Source organism: Eublepharis macularius, chromosome 7, assembly GCF_028583425.1.
Source record: "Eublepharis macularius isolate TG4126 chromosome 7, MPM_Emac_v1.0, whole genome shotgun sequence".
In the NCBI taxonomy this organism is placed as follows: domain Eukaryota; kingdom Metazoa; phylum Chordata; class Lepidosauria; order Squamata; family Eublepharidae; genus Eublepharis; species Eublepharis macularius.
The window spans coordinates 42,407,394-42,426,623 of NC_072796.1; the positions used below are offsets into that span (position 1 = coordinate 42,407,394).

At 42.5% G+C, this 19,230-nt stretch overlaps 1 protein-coding gene across 4 annotated transcripts in view; it reads right to left on the bottom strand.

Annotated features, from left to right (window-relative positions):
• DSP (desmoplakin) overlaps positions 1-19,230 on the bottom strand; it is a 53,261-nt gene that overhangs the window by 23,960 nt on the left and 10,071 nt on the right. For all 4 annotated transcript variants that reach the window (XM_054984989.1, XM_054984991.1, XM_054984993.1 and 1 more), the window contains 11 exons: positions 14,944-15,046; positions 12,983-13,131; positions 11,244-11,415; positions 8,971-9,099; positions 7,902-7,952; positions 6,845-7,006; positions 4,997-5,101; positions 3,683-3,778; positions 2,784-2,909; positions 2,267-2,419; positions 1,292-1,446 (listed from right to left, as the gene is read on the bottom strand). In XM_054984989.1, the coding sequence (XP_054840964.1) occupies positions 1,292-1,446; positions 2,267-2,419; positions 2,784-2,909; positions 3,683-3,778; positions 4,997-5,101; positions 6,845-7,006; positions 7,902-7,952; positions 8,971-9,099; positions 11,244-11,415; positions 12,983-13,131; positions 14,944-15,046 (1,401 nt within the window). The remainder of the gene's footprint in view (positions 1-1,291; positions 1,447-2,266; positions 2,420-2,783; positions 2,910-3,682; positions 3,779-4,996; positions 5,102-6,844; positions 7,007-7,901; positions 7,953-8,970; positions 9,100-11,243; positions 11,416-12,982; positions 13,132-14,943; positions 15,047-19,230) is intronic.

Consider the following 19,230-nt stretch of genomic DNA (forward strand, 5'->3'; position numbering starts at 1 on the left):
AAGATTACTCGTGTTAAAAAATGAAGCATGTACCTCTTCTGCTCAATAAACAAAGTATCTTTAGACTAATCTCCAAGAAATAGGAAAACCCAAATATTCCGAAGAGAATTAACCCTAGGCTATTTTTTCAGTACAGTACATACATAAGTAACGACTTGATTGTAAGGCAGTGGTTCCAAAACTGCGTGCGGGACTCACAGGGGGAAAGGATGAAATGTGCCTTGGGAAAACTATGCCAAAATATTACTTGCGTTCACCACATGGGCCCTCTGTCCATGACACTGCATTTGCGGAAATCAACAATACATGTAGAAACAAAGCAGGTACACGTGTGCTAGCCACATACCACTGACATGATCCCTGGCTGGTGAATAAGTTGCCTACATGTGTAGGTGGTCTATGAACATGGGCTCCCTCGTTGTGATGTTCAAAATATTAAAAGAGGTAGTGTTTTGAATCACAGAGAAGGCGCTTGGGCACAAGGACTCCCCTGCACGCACAAGCTCCATGCTCAGCAGCCAGCAACCAAGTGGAACTGGGGACAGCGTGTTTGTGCCCGTTACTCGTTTCAACCTGAGTAATGTCATGCATAGAGGCCTCTGTCTTTGGAGCAGGAAGGCTGCAGGCAGCATAGAGGCGGCGATATCACCTCCAAGGAGGGAGCAAGGATGCCATGGGATTGCTTGATGTAAAACACATGACAGCTGGCGGGTGCCCTCATTCCTGCCCAGAAAGCACAACTGCATAAATCCTGAGCACACAAAAACACACACCATTTAAATGCAGAGTATCTTCAATTTTAATCCAGGAATAAACCATACCCGGTTAGCCAAAAGTTTGGGACATTTTTGTCTTAGCAACAAATATGTGAAAGTACTGAGAAATATCTAGTTGCCTGATAACTTCAAGCGGTGAAGGTTTCCTCTGGTTGACCGGGGCAATTGTTAATTCTTAATAAAAAAAAAATTCCAGCGGTCATTTAGAAAAGGAGAAACTTCCTTAAGAGTTTCAAGAGAGGAGATCCTGAAAGCTTAACTGCAGCATGTGTTCCAAGCCAACAATTCCTACCTAAACATAAAACCGCAGATTTTTCTGATTTGGCAAGATTCCATGGCTGGGATGGAGAATGTGCAGCCAAATCAGGCACTTTGTATTACTCACTGGAGAGTGCAAGTGCACTTTTAAAAGTCAAATTAAGATACACAACCGTGACACGCAACTATAGCTCATGTTCTCTAGGCCGGCCCTATACATCAAGGAAGGCAGTTTTAGGGCCTTGTTGCAAACTCACTTGGCGGCCAGATCCACAGCTAAGGGGTTAGGGGGAGGGATGATGAGACTGACAGACGGCACCAGCATATCCACTCCTCCCGGTCCAGTCACATGCCACTTGCTGCGCTCGCTGTTATCTTTTAAAATGCATTCATCTCCTTTCCTCATTGTTTTCTGCATGGAAAGCAGGAAAGAATATTGTACTATGTAGGCACACACATGCTCGAATATAATCAATATTTTAAAAACAGGACAGACTAAAGTAACAATGTTTCACTATCCCTCTATGGAAAACACACATACCTCATGCAGCACACAGACAAACAGCATGTCGGGCAGATGACTACACTAGAATCCTTCATTCAACCATGTGATTCTTAAGTGGTGCAATCCTGGAAGGGCTGTGCCCTATAATTGTTTTGAATGTACTAAGTAAAGATAAAGGTAGACCCCTGGGCAAGCACCAAGTCATTACTGACCCATGGGGGGATGTTGCCGCACGACGTTTTCTTGGCAGACTTTTTACGGGGTGGTTTGCCATTGCCTTCCCCAGTCATCTATACTTTACCCCCAGGGAACTGGGTACTCAGTTTACCGACCTTAGAAGGATGGAAGGCTGAGTCAACCTTGAGCCGGCTATTAGAACCCAGCTTCCGCCAGGATCGAACTCAGAGCTTGGGCTGCAGTACTGCAGCTTACCACTCTGCGCCACGTGGCTCAAATTCTGGAGCGTTATAAGGTTTCTTTATTTAGGCAGCATCTTAGCCACTACAGTTAAACCATACAAGGGATATCACCTATTTTAAGCTGATTTTAGCTGAACACATAGGTTTGCAGCCTACAATCAACAACTAGCAAACTATGTGCAGGCTTGGACACAGAGCAACACCAACTGTTTCACCAGGGAACTGTTAAAACTTCAGGACTGAGGCAGTGGCTTTGAAGTGCTCCCCTCCCACAGAGCTCCCTGACCAACCATGATGTGAACTCTTACCAGATCTTGTTTGTAATCGCACAGGGCCTTGAGAATGATGGGTTTGTTGGTCTTGTAGTCAGGGTTCCTTGGCTTTAGCTGCACTATCTTCTTGGACTTATTCACTAAATTTTGAACCTGCCTCCTGTATTCCAGAATCTTCTCTCGCTCATTCTAAAAAGACAAGTAACATTCATGTCAGAACTTTATTTTAAAAAGATAATTTATTTACCAACAGAGTTGCATTATCTATGGGTACTTCCTGAAACTGCAGGCCAATCTTTCAGTGGACTTCAGTGGCGATATCCAATAAGCACAGTGTATGGGAGCAGAACATCTCAGACCTGGATTTAAATTCATCATTAGCCACAAAATTATTCTGGGAAATGGCTTTCATGTCACATGATCTCCCTTCAAACACAACATTTTGTAATTAAAATGGTTCACCTGTTCATACACAAGGTACTGAATAATCAAAGCAATGCAGGTGAATCTGCACTAAAGCTGATGGAACTTCAAATCACAATGTCACTCATACCTCTAACTCTTTGATTTGCTCCAGGAGAACCTGCAGGGACATGTTTTTATCGCAGATGTATTTCTTTCTGATAGTATCCTGTAAATTCTTCAAGTAGTTCTCAGTAGACTGGGCTTCCTCAAAAAACTACACATCGATTGAAAAAAAATGCAATCTCCGTTATATGAGAGCTTTACATCACAATCTGTATTTTTATGATAATGTGGGGTTGGATCTAAACATGCCATTCATCTTAGAGGAGTTTTCCCCCCCTAAAAATGAGTTTTCCTTTTACAAAAGCAAGCTATACCGAGCCAATAAAATTTACACTGGACCAAAGCAGATTAGATTGGTGTAGTGGTTAGGAGCGGCAGGACTCTAATCTGGAGAACCAAGTTTGATTCCCCACTCTTGCACTTGAAGCCAGCTGGATGGCCTTGGGTCAATCACAGCTCTTCCAGAACTCTCACAGCCCCACCCACCTCACAGGATGATTGCTGTTGTAGGGATAATAATAACATACTTTGTAAACTTCTCTGAGTAGGTGTTAAGTTGTCATGGAGGGTGGTATATAAATTGACTGTTGTTGTTATTATCATCAATATAAAATGCAGCACCTTCACTGATTAATACAACTCACTCTTGAGCATGGATTTATGAAGAATGAGTAAAAGGAACCTAATGAAAGACAATCTAGAAGACTTGAGTCTAGCTCTAGATGCCTTATTTAACAAGTGTTCCTTGCTTTAAGCAAAACTCACTATCTATAATCCTTACGTTAAAACTGGCAGGAAAATGAGATCTTGTACCTATACATGTATTTTTTTTAAAAAAAAAATATACACACCAACGATACAGTTAAAACAATTAAGTTGGAATGCAACCTATAACATCCATTGCTACTGTTCACCTACACACACCTGGAAGTACGCTGCATTTTCCTTGAGATGAACATCAATGCACTTGGTGATCTGGAGAATCCAGCTCCACTGAGTCTGCAGTGTATCCATGTAAGCCTACAAAAAGAAAAAGAAAACTTATATACCCCAATTCATCCTTACGACTGACAATTCAAGAATGGAGCATACAGGCAAGAGGCTGAATTGTCTTATCAATGGGTCACTCTGACCTGTCCTTCACCAATGCTACCACCCTCCAGGCAAAGAAACTGATTGATTGATTAGATTTGTAGTCCGCTTTTCCAGCAGATGGGCTCAGAGCGGATGACATCAGGATTACATTTACATTAAATTTTGTACATTAAAACCATAATAAATAAACAATTCAGTCATAAAAACAATTCTAGATGGCAGCCCATTTTCCCCCCTAGTCCCAGTAAAACATTTCCCTAGAGTGGGAGGAGAAGAACAGCAGTGGTCTCACCAATGGAAAAACTGGAGTGGGGATTTCACTACTCCCCCCCACCCACCCACAACAGGAGACTGGCAGGAAGCCCACCCATAGCTTAGTCTCAACCATATGCCTGGGAGAACATCTCTGTCTTACAGGTCCAGCGAAAACATAATACATCTTGTTGGGCCCAAGTTTCAGCAGACAGAGAATTCCACCAGGCTGGTGCCAGGACTGAGAAAGCCCTGGCTCTGGTAGATGAGTTGGGGGGGGGCAATGAAGTTGATGGTTGATAGATTCAGAAAACACAAAAGGAAATACTTCTCCTGTATAATTGTGGAATTTACTGCCAGTGGACACAGTGATGGCGATGAGCATAGATGGCTTGAAAAGAGGATTAGACAAATTCATGGAGGATACATCTATCAACGGCTACCAGCCATTGTAAGTAAAGGGAACCTCCACATTCTCAGGCAGCAAAACTCTGAAGCCAAGAGCTAGCAGGCAACATCAGAGGAGGGCCTTGGCCTCTTTGCCCTGTTGCTGGGCCTCTAGAATAATGGGTTGGTCACTGTGTGAAATGGGATGCTGAACTAGATAGACCACTGGTCTGATCCCGCTGGAGTCTTCTTATGTTCTTACGCTGGTACGCCACTGAGGTTAGGACCTAGTCCGGCACTCCAAATTCAAGGTGGCCCGTCACTAAAAACAGCGTGACCAATGTGCCACCCTGATGGGGGCTTCAATGATTTTCATAAGTAGCTCCACGATCTGCATGTGTGCCATCTCAGATACGGGCAACACTGAAACTTATGGCTCAGCAGAACTTCCCTCACAGTGGGTACTTTGCCTTCTAATCAGAACACTTGAAGCCTAAGACACACCTCAATTTTGTCCGAAGCAGGGTGCTGGTTGAGCACCAGTTGGTCACACTCTTGCTTTAGCTTGTTGAGTTCCTTTTCCTTGACTTCCAATTGGCTCATGCGTTTCTGCAAACAAGAATTCAGCACTAAACACAACTTAAAATCAGCAGCGAAAAGGTTATATCAACTGTGTGGAGTGAAATCATTATAAAATTAGTAAAAAGTATCATAAGATTTGTATGTCTACCTGTATTTTTTTACTTTGAAAGCTAATAACAGACAAGCTGTGCATGTTGTCTTAGACTGGTGAAACCATATGGAGACAAAGAGTTAAACCTACTATTTTGTCTTTGAGTGGTCCCAATCCTAATCAAGTGTCTTCGAGTAGCTCCAATTCTAATCAAGCCCTCATACAGCTTCTATTACAATTTTTTTTTAAAATTCTGGGAGGATCCCATCACAAATCTCCCAGCATCTCATCTGCTTGTTCAGAAGTCAAACCTTGGAAATTCTCTCAGAAGATCTCAAATGAGTTGAAGGGGAACAGAAAATTCCTTCCTAATACCAAATATGTTAGTTGGTCAGTTCAAAGTGAAACTCATCTGAAGAATCAATGGAAGGGAAATTTAATTGCAACCTAGACACCCAGTTTCTGCTTGTGGTAGTCCCCAGCGCCCCATAGAAGAGAAGGAATTGGGGGGGGGGGTTTCCTACATGGAGACAATATCTTAGGGTCAAAGTACAAGTGATGCCTGACACTAGTTGGACACTTGTCAGCTTCCCTCAAGTTTTGATGGGAAATGTAGGCAGCTTGGCGGAATGTTGGACAAGTGACAGTTGAAAAGTCCATTGGACAGCAGTCAGAGAGCGAAGCTGTGAGACCAGGATGCCTACATTTCCCATCAAAACTTGAGGGAAGCAGACAAGTGTCCAACCCGTGTAAGGCATCACTTGTAGTTTGGCTCACAGAGAATACCTTTGATTTGCCCTTCCCTGAGCTTACGGGTCTTATCCTAAAAGGGGAGATGGACGTTCCCACTGAGAAATGTCTACTCTCTCAAAGGTTAGATCCAACACACACCTCCCATTTCCAGATTAGATCTGTGGAGATGGGAAACACAAAGCATTCACAAGTTTGCATTCTACACACAACAACATTCCATGCAAACTGAAAAAGCAGCATTCAGAGTCATAAACTTGCCCAATCATGAGGCTAGAAACTATGCACATACACTGGCAAGGCCAGTGCACGTGCACACGATCCCTCTCTATGCACACTGATTTCAATATGCATAGAAGTTTTTCACTCTTGCAGCTTTTCTGCAACGCATAAAAAAATCTCTTTAACTTGAAACCACTAGGGCTACCCCACAATTCTTTTAGGGAGACTCTTGAATAAATTTAGCATGTTCGCCTAAGTGTAATGTATTATGATGTGATTTTTTTTTTTAAAAAAACATTTTTAATATATTGTGCTGAAAGCCACCTGGGGGACAATATTTGGTCAAAGCGTAGTTTAAAAATGACCTAACTAAATATATTTAGCAGCTATATAGCTTCAGCATTTTAAAAAGTAAAAGGAGTTCATGAAAGATAACATTTATGATTAATGATTCAACTCCCAAAGCACTTTAAAGATCAACAAAACATCCAGGCTGTAAGTTTTCAAAGCTCCCTTCGTCAGTTACAAAGAGAGCTTTGACTCTCAAAAGCTTATACCTTGGAAATCTTGTTGGTCTTTAAGGTAATACTGGACTTGAATCTTGCTCTTCTCCTGCTAACCACCAATACGGGCTACCTACCTGAAACTACACTTATGATCATATAATTAACAGCTCTTTGGGTTCTTTTGTTTTTAGGGTAACTCACAGAAAACACCTCCTGTTTCCGGGCAATGTCAGTGTTCCGGTCACTCCAGTCATAGAGAAGTTCCTCCTCCTCACAATCATTGATCCACATGATTTCCCTGCTAGTTGCTTGGATTATGTTCTGCAGTTGGCGCAACTGATCCATTCTTTCAAAGGAGAATCTCTACAAGAACAACAATGAACGAAGTAATGCCGCTTTAAAATTCAAGGATAAAAACATGGTGCAAGCAAATATGGCAAAATCAGAACAAAATATGGCAAACAGGGATTGAAACATATTACTTACACAAACACATGCAGAATGTACATTCTGCACTGTAATAATGTGGCCAGAACACATGCATGCACGTACATATGCACACACACGTATCACACACTGCGTCTTCACTAAGTTACAGAAATCAAGCAAAACTGGTGGCTTTGCAAAATTTGTTCTGGCTTGGCTAGCCCTTGTGAGGTTTCGTAAGTACTTCCAAAAGGTCTTCAGAAATACCTAAGAACTAGAATCTTGGGCGAGGAGGGAGGATTTTTTTTTTAATGTACTAGACTGGATCAAAGTCATGATGTTTTAAAGCAGTAGCCCCCCACAAAATGCAGGTGTCTGCCCACAGAGCTTACAAGCTGAAGTTTGATGACTGGGAATGAATTGAAATAAAGGATGAACAGGTGTGAATACGGTAACAGCAAATGTAGTCAAACCAAGTTATGGGTACACAGTTGTAGCTGAGATAAAGAGAGATGCAATGATTTCAAGAAGTCTGGTTTCTCCCATTGTTGGGCAAGGATGGACTGAGGAATTGCATCTGCCAAAATTCCTTCCCTTCTGCTCAGCTATCAACTATACCAGAACCCTGAGCTCAATGTAGCAACCACAACTGACCATCAAACCCTACAGAGAACACAGTTTTAGTATTATGAATAATGTGTGTAGCGTACATGTGGAGCACTTGTCACCCAATGACTGGATTCTATATGAGTCCTGGGCTCTGAGGCTATTGCTGAGCACAGGACGCACATACTACACACCCTTCAGAAATTATGAGTGCATTTTGTCTTACCAGAAGATACTCGTACTCTTCCTCCAGCTGATGAACAGCAGCCTTCTCACGCTGTGGACAAAAAAGAACAACGCTCTAACATGGCTGGCAAAGTGAAACAAGAAAGTCAAGGTAGGTGATGTGGAGGCTCTTAGCTTTATGCAAGGCTGGGGGGGGGGGAAGGGGAGGACAGGACAATGTGGGGCATATAGGTAATTGTGACTGTTGGCAGAAAAGTATAAGTAAACAATCATAGCAAGGAGAGAAAAGAACTAAAGAAGAAGAACAGTGATGATGATGATTGATTTATATACCGCCCTTCAGGACAACTTAATGCCCACTCAGAGCGGGTTTACAAAGTATGTCATTATTATCCCCACAATAAAAACCCTTTGTGGTGGTTGGGGCTGAGAGAGCTCCTAGACACTGTGACTCACCCAAGGTCACCCAGCTGGCTTCAAGTGGAGGAGTGGGGAATCAAACCCGGCTCTCCAGATTAGAGTCCCATGCTCTTAACCACTACACCAAACTGGTTCTCCACCAAACTGGCTCTCCCAGATTCCCAACATGCCCACCAATGTATTTCTTGGCACCTGCTTGCTTGTTGAAGAAAAATCCAAAAGGTTTTGGATGGGATAGGAAAAAAAACCCTAAGAAGCTTAAGTTCATTGTGTACCATATGACCAGTTAGCAAAGCATCCTGTTCAACCAACTGCCCTCAACTTGGCCATAGAATCAGACTTTCTTATGTCTCTGGGTGTGCACAGCCACACAGAAAGCAAACTTTCCCCTTTCTTTGAAACCCCACGGCAAAGAGACATGCCCAGCCCCAATGGCAGCCATTCTGTGAGAGTACACAGCATTTTGTATCAATGTTTCCAAAATGACTGCAGGCTCAGTAAGGTTGGAGACCCCTGGGGTAGAGACAAGCATGAAAAAGGTCCTATTATCAGTTAGGAGGGGACACACAAATACACTTAACTTCACTGCAGAATGAGCTAAGCTAGGGTGCGTGTGCTGATAAAACAGAGCTTTCCTCCTAGACCCAGACTTTAGCAGTGACATCAACAGATGCCAGACAGTATCTTACTAAATCAGTTTTGACTTTGTCCAAATGCCAGCGATAGTCTCCGATGGAGTTGTGAAATCTCCTGTGATCACCAATTTGTTGTTCTATAGTTGCCGCATCAAACCCCCATTTTACTAGCTCCATTTCAGCCTGATGGAAAATGAAAAAAAAGAAAGAGACTCATTATCTGCAGGTCATTCACAAGGCACATAGGCAAAGAAAAATGGAAAACAGACACATGAGAAAAGGTACACATCCCAGAACTGCTTTCTGCCAGTTGTCTATCCTTCAAGTAAGAGCATTCCAATGTTCAAGATTCACTGTAAAGGGGTGCAACGTTACAGGAATAGCTGAAGTCCAATGACTTCTACAACTTCTTTTTTCGCCCTAGTGGGACTAATGACAGCTCAGAATTCAACCTGAGAAAGATGCTTGAGGTGCAACAGTAGAGCAGGCAAGTGCAGTGGGCCTTCCAAACAACCCTGAAGGATCTCAAAGTTGTTCTGTATTATAGATGAGCCCAAGCGGCACACCATTAAGCTCCCTTTGCAGGGGCAAATCCAATTTTGTGCAGCATCTTTAGTAGTGGAGCAATCAATCACTCTGGGAAAGTGTGCACCATGCCTTGCTCTCCCACACCTCCCATCACTTTCAAGTTGTGTAAGTAGTAAAAGAAGAATATTTGCAATAACTTCATTTCAAGAGTCTGGTATCTCATTCTATAAATGCACACAGTTTTTAAAATGGAGGGGGGCTAGCAAAAATACACACAGAAATTGATTTATTATTGCTAATCTCTATAACCTGTTTACTGCCCAAAGTGAATTACAATCTTCACAACATTCATTTTCATGGCAATCCTTTAACATGTCCATTTTATGGATAAGGAACTGAGATTGGGAAATAATTTTTTGCTTAAGATCATCCAATAAATTCAGTTGCTGATTCCCATGTTTAATCTTTGACTGATGAGAGTTTCTTTTTTTTTTAAATCAAGTATCCAGACTTTCAGAAAACCTGTATGACTCAGCTCAGCAACGACGCTGCTACAAGCCACACCTGTGCTTAAGTGAAGCTGGACTGACTCCAACGAGCGAAGCCATTTTAGGCTGTCAGCCATCTAAAAGTTACACAGGACTTTGACCTTCCTCTATTCAGCTTGCCATGATTGCAAATAGGAAAAGAAGCAGCAAAACAGAACATTTATCACAGTGTGTGTGTGTATGTCTGGGTCCGTGGCTCCAGTCCAGCTCCCAGCCCCCACTGTACACCAGAGAAACCTGATCCAGGCCTATGATTTTACTATCTGCAAAACAGTTAAGAAAGTAAAACAAAACATTGGCTAGAAAGCAGACTGTACTGGGAGGGATTTCCCACGTTTCATATTGCAAAGGAAAATACAGCGTTGGCACACCTTAACCTGGGACTTCCTAAGCTGTGGGGGAGATGTCAGTGGGATACAAAACCCGAGGTCAAGATAAGATAAGGAGGTTGAAAGCACCTAGGTAATCAAATCGAAGCAATCCATTTATGGCTTGCTAGGCAAGGGAGCTTAAAGGGGCTCTCAGCTTCCCCACTGCTCCTGAAAAGATGCTGTACTAATTGCTGGTCCTCCTGGCCCCCTATATACATAACGTTGAATTTCTGGGCCAGTGTTTACTCTGTTTACACAGGATGTCATCTGCTCACAGATGGACTCTGACACAATACAAAAGCCACGGGATTTTCCAGACCACGACAACCACAGTTAGGGCACACACTCCCTTGCAGAAGAGTTGGAGGAAATACAGCCATTCCATGAACAAAATCACAGCCAAAAATACAATAATAAAATCAGATATATCATTTAGTCTGACCCTCTCTTCTGAGACTTTAAATTCTGTTATCATTATCTAATGCTGAAGATTTTATCTAAGACAATTTACACCTGAGAAAAATCTTGTCTTAGAAAGCATTTAACTCATTCCAAAGACAATGTATTTTCGTGAAGGTCTTCTTTTCAATGCTCCCTACAATTTCCCAATTTTGCCCCTGAAAAAACTGAAAAAGTTTTTCTAAGGAAAAAAGGGTTGGGGGGGGGGAGAGGCTTTAACATCTCTAAATTACACTGAGCGGGGGACCAATCATGGATTCCCAACATTAATTGTAAACTGACTCTGTTCTCAAGGTATGAAGCTCTCATCCCTAAAAAGAAAAATAAGATTACTGGGGGATGAGTTAACGCCTCGGTGACCCCATTCTCAGTCTACTTCGCATGTCAATGTTCACTGGGTTACAGGGCAGATGTTACATACCTTCTGCTGCCTCATCCAGTTCAGACAGTCAGTAGTGACACGTCTGGTGTATTCATCCCATCCTGATGCACTCTGGGAGCTATAGCCTCCACCTTTGGAGCTGGCCCTACGGACTCTGGGCACGCTGATGGCTTTGTAGAGGGCACGCATCTGTTCTTGTAGCTGAAGCAGCCTAAAAAGGAATCATATGGCAAGAAATTTAGAGACAGAGGAAGTATGTTTTCAAGTTCCAATTACCCCTCGCCAGCCAAATGCGGAGACTGAAAATCAGGGAATAAAGGATTCCACTCTTGTCCTGGCCTGTAAGTTTGTTCTGTAGTATTCAGAAAAGGCAATAGTTGGATTTAGAGAGAGTTATTTCCCAGAAGGATCACTGTGCTAATATTGAAAGATTGCCTGTTGCCATTTTCTAGAACGCTGTCAAAGAAATAAGTATATAACAAATATGTACATTTAATTCACAGTCCTCGTGTTTAAAATAATAGGTATGGATAGATGCAATTCTAAAATGTTTACTGCAGACTGAACTCATGATGAATTTGAGGTATACATCCTTGTCAAATAAACAACACTCACGGGAGGGGGGAATGATGTCTTCATATTTTACTACCCTGAAAGGGGCCTGCGACCCAATCTGAAGCAAAATATTTGTTCGCAGAAAGGAAATCCCTGCAATCACTCTGTATTCTCTCCTGAAGGATGAAGTCGGTACACAGGTATCAGATGAGGAAAATCTGTGAATTCTCAGGTGAAGACTCCATTTCTGAAGAAACTTCTCTCCTTCCTTTTTTTCTGAATTACTAAGATCCAACAATAATCAAATTTACAGGTAAAATAGAAAAACTATAAAAAATGATAAAAAGGAGGTAAGATGTACCATTTGTTGGCTGGAGAGAGAATCTGAATGAGCATTCTTAAAATGCTGCCTCATCTTCACTCTTTACTTGCATAATGTTTCAAGTAGGCAGCTGTGTTGGTCTGCAGTAGAACAGCAGGATTCGAGTCCAGTGGCACCTTAGAGATCAATTAGATTTTTCAAGGTATAAGCTTTTGAGAGACAAAGCTCCCTTCTTCAAATCTGAGTATCTGAGTAAAGAAGCTTTGACTCTCAAAAGCTTATACCCTAGAAAATCTTGTCAGCCTCTACGGTGCCACTGAACTCAAAAACTTGCAGAATGTGTTATCTCCACACAACACAACACTATCAATAATCTTAAACATTTGGAAAACATGGTTTGTTTGGCCATGAGCAGAACACTCCTTGTAACATGGACTGTCACTGAATAAAATAATAACTGAATGATTTACCTCAGGGCTTTTTTTCAGGGAAAAGAGGTGGTGGAACTCAGTGGGTTCCTCAGAGAAAATGGTCACATGGTGGCCCCGCCCCCTGATCTCCAAACAGAGGGGAGTTTAGATTGCCCTTCGCGTCACTCAGCGGCGCAGAGGGCAATCTAAACTCCCCTCTGTCTGGAGATCAGGGGGTGGGGCCACCAGCCATGTGACCATTTTCAAGAGGTTCCGGAACTCCATTCCACCGCGTTCCTGCTGAAAAAAAGCTCTAATTTACCTGCTGAAAGGGTCACTTGCCCCCATGACTGCGTATCTAATACAGAGTCCTTCACATGACTTATTTTTTGATTCAGTATCATGCCCAGCCATTACTCAGATCCTCTGGGCATATAGTGCATATACCACTAGATATTCACTGGAAATAATCTGAGGTACAACGGTAATACCTTTTCTGGTACAGTTCACAAGGCTGTCCCATTTGTCTCATCTCTCTGATTAGCCCATCGAGGATGTCCATCTGTTCATTTGTCTGCACAAAGCAATCCTCCAGTTCCCTGTTCCTGCTAATCTGGATACCGTCCCCATACTTCAGTTCCTAAATGGGAGAGAATAAACTGATTGTTAAATAATGCCAAGTAAGTGCAAGAGGCATGACTTTTGAGCAAACTTTAAAAGGTCCTTAAGACACACGAGAGGCTGAAGTATAAAGAACTGGATGCCATGGAAACATGCGTGCACCAGAGGGAAGCACCACCAACCCTATGTTCTACATTCCACTATAAAACACATTGCAAGCTTCTGTCAGAAGAGCACTGAACCAATGAAACAAGTCCTATTCGATATATAAACTTAACACTGTGTTTTTAATAAGCATCTTAAGGTTCTGAAACTAAAGAGCGGGGTATCTTTTAAAAGATGAGGTACAATCCCCTGGGAACTCCTGCTGTGCCAACCACACTGAAAGGAATAGAACGAGAGCCCTTGAGAACTTGGGCAGATTTTGTTCATTATCCCCTTTGATTGTTCCTCTTTTTCACTTGTGCCCAACTTCATTTTAACCACGACCACCAGTTATTAATATTCCCTCAAGAAAATAAATTTAATGGACAGTAAAAAAAAAAAAACCAGAGTGTAACAAAAAGACGGCACAATACTTTGGGCCCCTTCCCCGCACCTTTTCTCCTGCCAGCCAGGTGAGGGGTGGCGGGGCATCCCCTGCCCCCCACTGGTGGAATGGCTACCAAGGCTACTAGCCAATGATGGAACTATCCTCCATGAATCTGTCTAATCCCCTTTTAAGGTGTTAAATAGGACCTGTGTGTGGAAGCTGCATATAGTTCTCTTCAGTCCATGGATCTGTGGCAGAACATTTGTTTTTCATGGAGAAGGCCCCAGATTTTATCCCTGGGGTATCCATTCAAAAGCATCTCAGTAGCCGGACTGAGAGAGAGCCAAACAAGGCACCTTTCATATGTTCTTGAATCCAGCAGGCACCACAGAACAAAGGCAACTCTAACAGCAATGGGAGTGGAGGAAAAGCAGCAGCAGAGATGAGCCTAGCAAGACTTGAATTACAACATCCTGGGCAGTTATCTGTACAACCAGGTTATCCTTTTGCCAGTCTGAAGGTGATCGGATCATTTATCTTCTCTTTGGGTGTGTCCCGCTCCAGTACAACTAAGCACTTTAAGTGGCAGCACAGAGGCAAGATTCAATTATCATGTTTGTTCCTTCTGGATCCTCTCCCCCCAATTCTGCTACACCGAGAGACCTTTCCCTTACAGGTCTGTCTGTAGGCAATTCAGTCAGGAAACATAGGATGCCAACTGGCTAAGCAATAGAACTAGAAAAAAGAGAGGAGGGCATCAAAAAGGGAGCAGCAGACAAAGAGGCAGACCTCACAAGGATGCTGGATTTGAAGTAGTTTATCACGCTTATGGTAACCAATGGAATTTAAGTATAACCACAGGATGGTTGGAAAGCCAACATGATGCAGTGGTTGGAATGTCCGACCAGGATCTGGCAGACCCAGGTTCAAATCCTCACCTTGCCACAGAGGCTCACTGGGGGACCTTGGGCCAGTCAATCTCTCAGGTTATCCTACCTCAGTTTCTTGCTGTGAGGGTAAAACGGAGGAGGGATATAGTCAGCTGCTTTGAGTCCCCACTGGGGAGAAAAGCAGGGTATACATATTTATATAAATAAATAATTTAGTCTTTCTTGGGAGAAACTGCGAAGAAAAAAAAGTTCATGTGCTTATATTGAGTCCGCACTGGGCTCTCATATATATTCTCCTTCTTAATAAACTGTTCCAGTGAACCTTTCTGAAGTCTGTATCCTTGTTTGCTTCTTTAAAGCACCAAAGCAACAGCAGCTACTTAAGCATTCGTTTAGGCCCAAAACTTACAGGTTGCACTATGAGTTCTGCACGCATAAGACAATCCGAACAATTCTGCAGAAGTTCCTGAATGGTGTTCTGGCGCCTGGACATGGTGTTGGTTCCATTTTGACTGGGGAGGGAAGAAAGAAATACATTAACAGCTGAATTAACCGCGCTGTTGTAATTCGTTGCAAGTTAAATGTCTTCCAAAGGAAAGAAGCACACCTTGTTTAAGTGAAAATGTTGCAATCAGTGTGGCTTCACAGAGATCCACATGATATACCAGCCCTTCCTTCTGTGGGTCTCACAAATTAGTTACAGTGCTGAATCTGTAGCCTCATATAAAGCACTGTGAGAATGTGGTGTATGTCTTAAGCACAAATGACAATGGCTCTACCAATGGAATCTAGCTGAAGAATGAAACTGGTATACAAAAGTGAAAGTTCTTACTAAAACAAATATTAGCTGGGGGACACTCAGGAAGTATCAGCATAAAGAAGTATTCAAGTGAAAAAAGAATCAGCCCATTCTCCCTTGTTGATCTTTATTTCTGGGTCTTCCTCAAAAACACCAACATGGTACCGCTTCCCATCCTTAAAACTCATGTTTAATTAATTGCATGAATTGATTCCACAGAACTCTGATTACATGTTAAAATTAGAGCCAGTTTGCACATTTGGATTTTACAGGCCTACTGGGAGAATTGAATGGATTCACATTACTTTACTCCATTCACATGGAGATTATTAGATAATGTGGAATCCTCTCATTGATTGTTATTCCCATTAGATTAGAAAAGGATATTCTCAGTGAGTCCCCATGTAATCAAAGTTCTATATGATAAAACTGCTGTATGATAACTGTTATCCCCATGCTTCTCATATGGGCATCAGACACTATGGCTGAATCCACACTTACTGGCATAGTGCTAAACAGTCGGAATGCTAGCGTCTTCCTGGCGCTTTTTCTGACATCATTGCACCATGAGAGCAGCATCATGGCGCGATGATGTCATAAAACGCGCCAGGAAGACACTATCATTATGACTGTTTAGCACTATGCCGGTAAGTGTGGATTTGGCCCATCCTTAATATCAAATTACATATTCTGATCAATCCTGAGCTTCACCATTTCAGATTGTAAATGAAGAAAGTCAAATTTTTAACATACTGTGTGCTATACTTATTTCCTGTTGGGACACAGGGCTTCCAGCGTACCCTCTCATCTAAGAAACTGAAGGATATCCACAATTGCTTAGTTTCAACAGTACTTGAAGTGCCAGATGCCACCTGACTACACACTGGAACTTAAGAGAAACTGCTTGTTTGCATTCCTTCTTCAATCAAAACTTCCCAGGATAACAAGAAGGTTTTTAATCTTGCCTTCCTCCTGCTGCGCTAGTTTTAAAAATTCAGTGAACTTTTCTTGTGGATTATTCGAACACACAGTCTGAAATGGCAAAAATCCAGTAATTCCGCATACGTAAAATGGCTGTTAGACTCAAATATTCCTAATCTGTATCGTATTTTTACTTACATACGAAGACACTGGACTGACTCCAGTTTCTGTGATAAAAAACAATGACTTCTTACTCCGTCCTTAAGAACCAAAGGGGGGAAACCAGCAGCAAAATCATGATAACTACACTGTGATAAATTCCAGGAGTTTCATCTTTAATAATTCTGTATTGTCCATCTACTGACTACTTTCAAGTATGAACTCAGCTCTTGAATTGTGAATGATTTGGTGACTTTAAACCATTTGGAAAGTCCTCCTTTATGTAGGTGATAATAGCAGGCAACAGTATGAATCAGGGTAACCAAACTTGCTGACTTTATGGAGCCATATGGAATTTTAAGAAGGGGTAATGGGCATTACCATCCCCCTCCCCAAAAAAGCTGACATTGGGCATGGGACCAATCACAAATGGCAGCCATTGGGGGAGGGGGCATCACATAGTGTTGGAAGTTTCCACAAAATGTTGGGAGATTCCAAGCCAAGTATCCTTCTACAAGGGAAAAAGTTTCTGGATGGGCGTTGGTCCTCAAGACACAAAGATGATGCATCTTGGGATTTTCTGCAGCATCTCCTGCTATACTGAAGTATAGCCAGGACTAATACTTTGATTTGGGGAACAGGAAAACGGGCACCACTGATGGCACCCTCAAGCACCCTCAAGCACCATGATGGAGATCACTGATTTAGTTGCACAGAGACCACTAGCTTCGGGTAAAACATGTTTTATGATATGATGTGAGCAAAGACTCGCTGTGTTTTACATTGCTCTGCCAGTACTTGGTCATGCTGGGATTCAGCCACCCCGGCAAGCCAGCACTGGTTGACTATGGGTGAGGTGCTACAAACTAAGAGCCACACCTCACAGATGGGATCAGAACTCCTGAAACAAGCTCAGACATTTCCCAAACAGAGGCACCTGCCATTAAGAACAGAAGCATGCCGCTGCGTATAGATTCTTTACAAAAGTAACATCCAAGGCTAATTCGGTACCCTGTCTGTGTTCCACATTGTATTTTTTTTTGCAAAGATATCAGACTCAAGTTTAGGCTGAGCACTCAAATCAGTAAGAACCAACTTTTAAAAACAACTGAATGTTCTTTCGCAGCCAACAACAGTGGGCTTTTCTTCCAACGGCGTCAATGAGAGCATGTTTATACCTGCATGTTCCTCACTTAATGAATGTGAGATTGGGAGAGAACTGGCACTTATGAAACAGCCATCACAGATCAAACATCCTGCTGCCTGATATGAATTCAAACCCATTGCATTTTATTTATTAATCTGCCTATCATATCAGACAACAGGTAAATAAGTCTTCTCCTTACATCTCGCCGGCTACCCCTCCAAGTTTCAGCCACGTACTAAATATGACGCAACGAAGCAAGGAAGCAAGAGCAGATTGGACAATGGGCATTAGCTCACCCACTGCATTATCCTCCAAATAAGAAACAGTTCAGGAAGAAACAGTTGGTTAGCTGAACTCTACTGTCACAGCTGAAGTGCCCCTCTGGCATTGGCAGAGTTGCTGGGCTTTTCTCCGCTTGCTCCCACCGGCTACCCCCCCCCCGGGCAGTGGCACACCACAAAATGTCCTTGTAGGTTAAATGGCCAGTTGGCCCCTGCAGGGGAAGAAATGACAAGAGCAGCTGCAGCTCAAACCATCACAAAAGAGGAGGGAAAGGGTAGGAGAGTATCAAGTTCAGCTCAATTACCTATCTACTGCCTTTTCTACCAGCTTGTAATTTGACTGTCATAAGTCATCAAAGGCTTCCAAATATTTTCCTATTTGACTGGTGAAGCCCTTCAGCACAGCACCATATATTCCCAAACAGATCATTTTCAGTGGGATAGTTCACAAATTCCGCTGGGTGATGTCACTATGGAATGCACCTGTTTGTGTCATTCTGCTTTGAATCTGCCATTATTCTCAGCAACGCCCAATTCCCATGCTACTTCTTGAGGAATTACTTTGCCCCAAGACGTTGGCATGTATTCCACCAAGCAAAGTTTGAAGTCTTTCTGCAACCTAACAAACCTTCCTCCAATGGAAGAGCCACTTAAAGTGGAAGGAAGCATCTTACAACTGGAAGGGCTTCTTCCAACCTAACGTAGAGATACAGGTCACTATTCTACCATGTCAGTTCTGTGGTGAATATTCCAAATGAATGTGCCCTCACAAAGTCTTTGGTGGCAATGGACACTGAAGACAACAAATTTCTCTAGGTCAGAATTAGAGAGCTCAAATATTCAGTCAATATATTCTGGAACCAGCATCTAGACCTGGGACTGGTTGAAAGCAAAATCAGATGTCAATTAATTTTGCATCCTAGACTGTATTGGCCACTCATTGGTCAAAAGAGAAATTCTCTTGGTGCTGTGAAAAAAAGTAAAGGAACCACAGGGTGTGATCTAATCAATGCAATCCTCTCTTCCTATTATTCTATAGTAAAATCTTTCCCCCAGCTGAAATGTTTTTTCAACTCATTCTTCACTCTTCCAGATTACCATCAAATAAGACTATTGCAAAAGGTAGAACACTGTTGCCCAGGCCCAGGCACTTTCCCCAGGCCCAGCTCAGCTTAGACATATAGCACTCATACCACATCAACACATCCTGGAATGTCTCTGTATTAGTCGCCATCAATGATGCTATCAGGGCTGGACTTTCAGGTCCAGGGTCCTGTAGCGAGAGTCCTAAAATTTGGCCATAGCTTCACATCTGAAGAATATCTTATCATCTAAAGACAGGCCCCATGGACTGATTAAGTGCAAACTCTATGCCATTCCTCTCCCAAC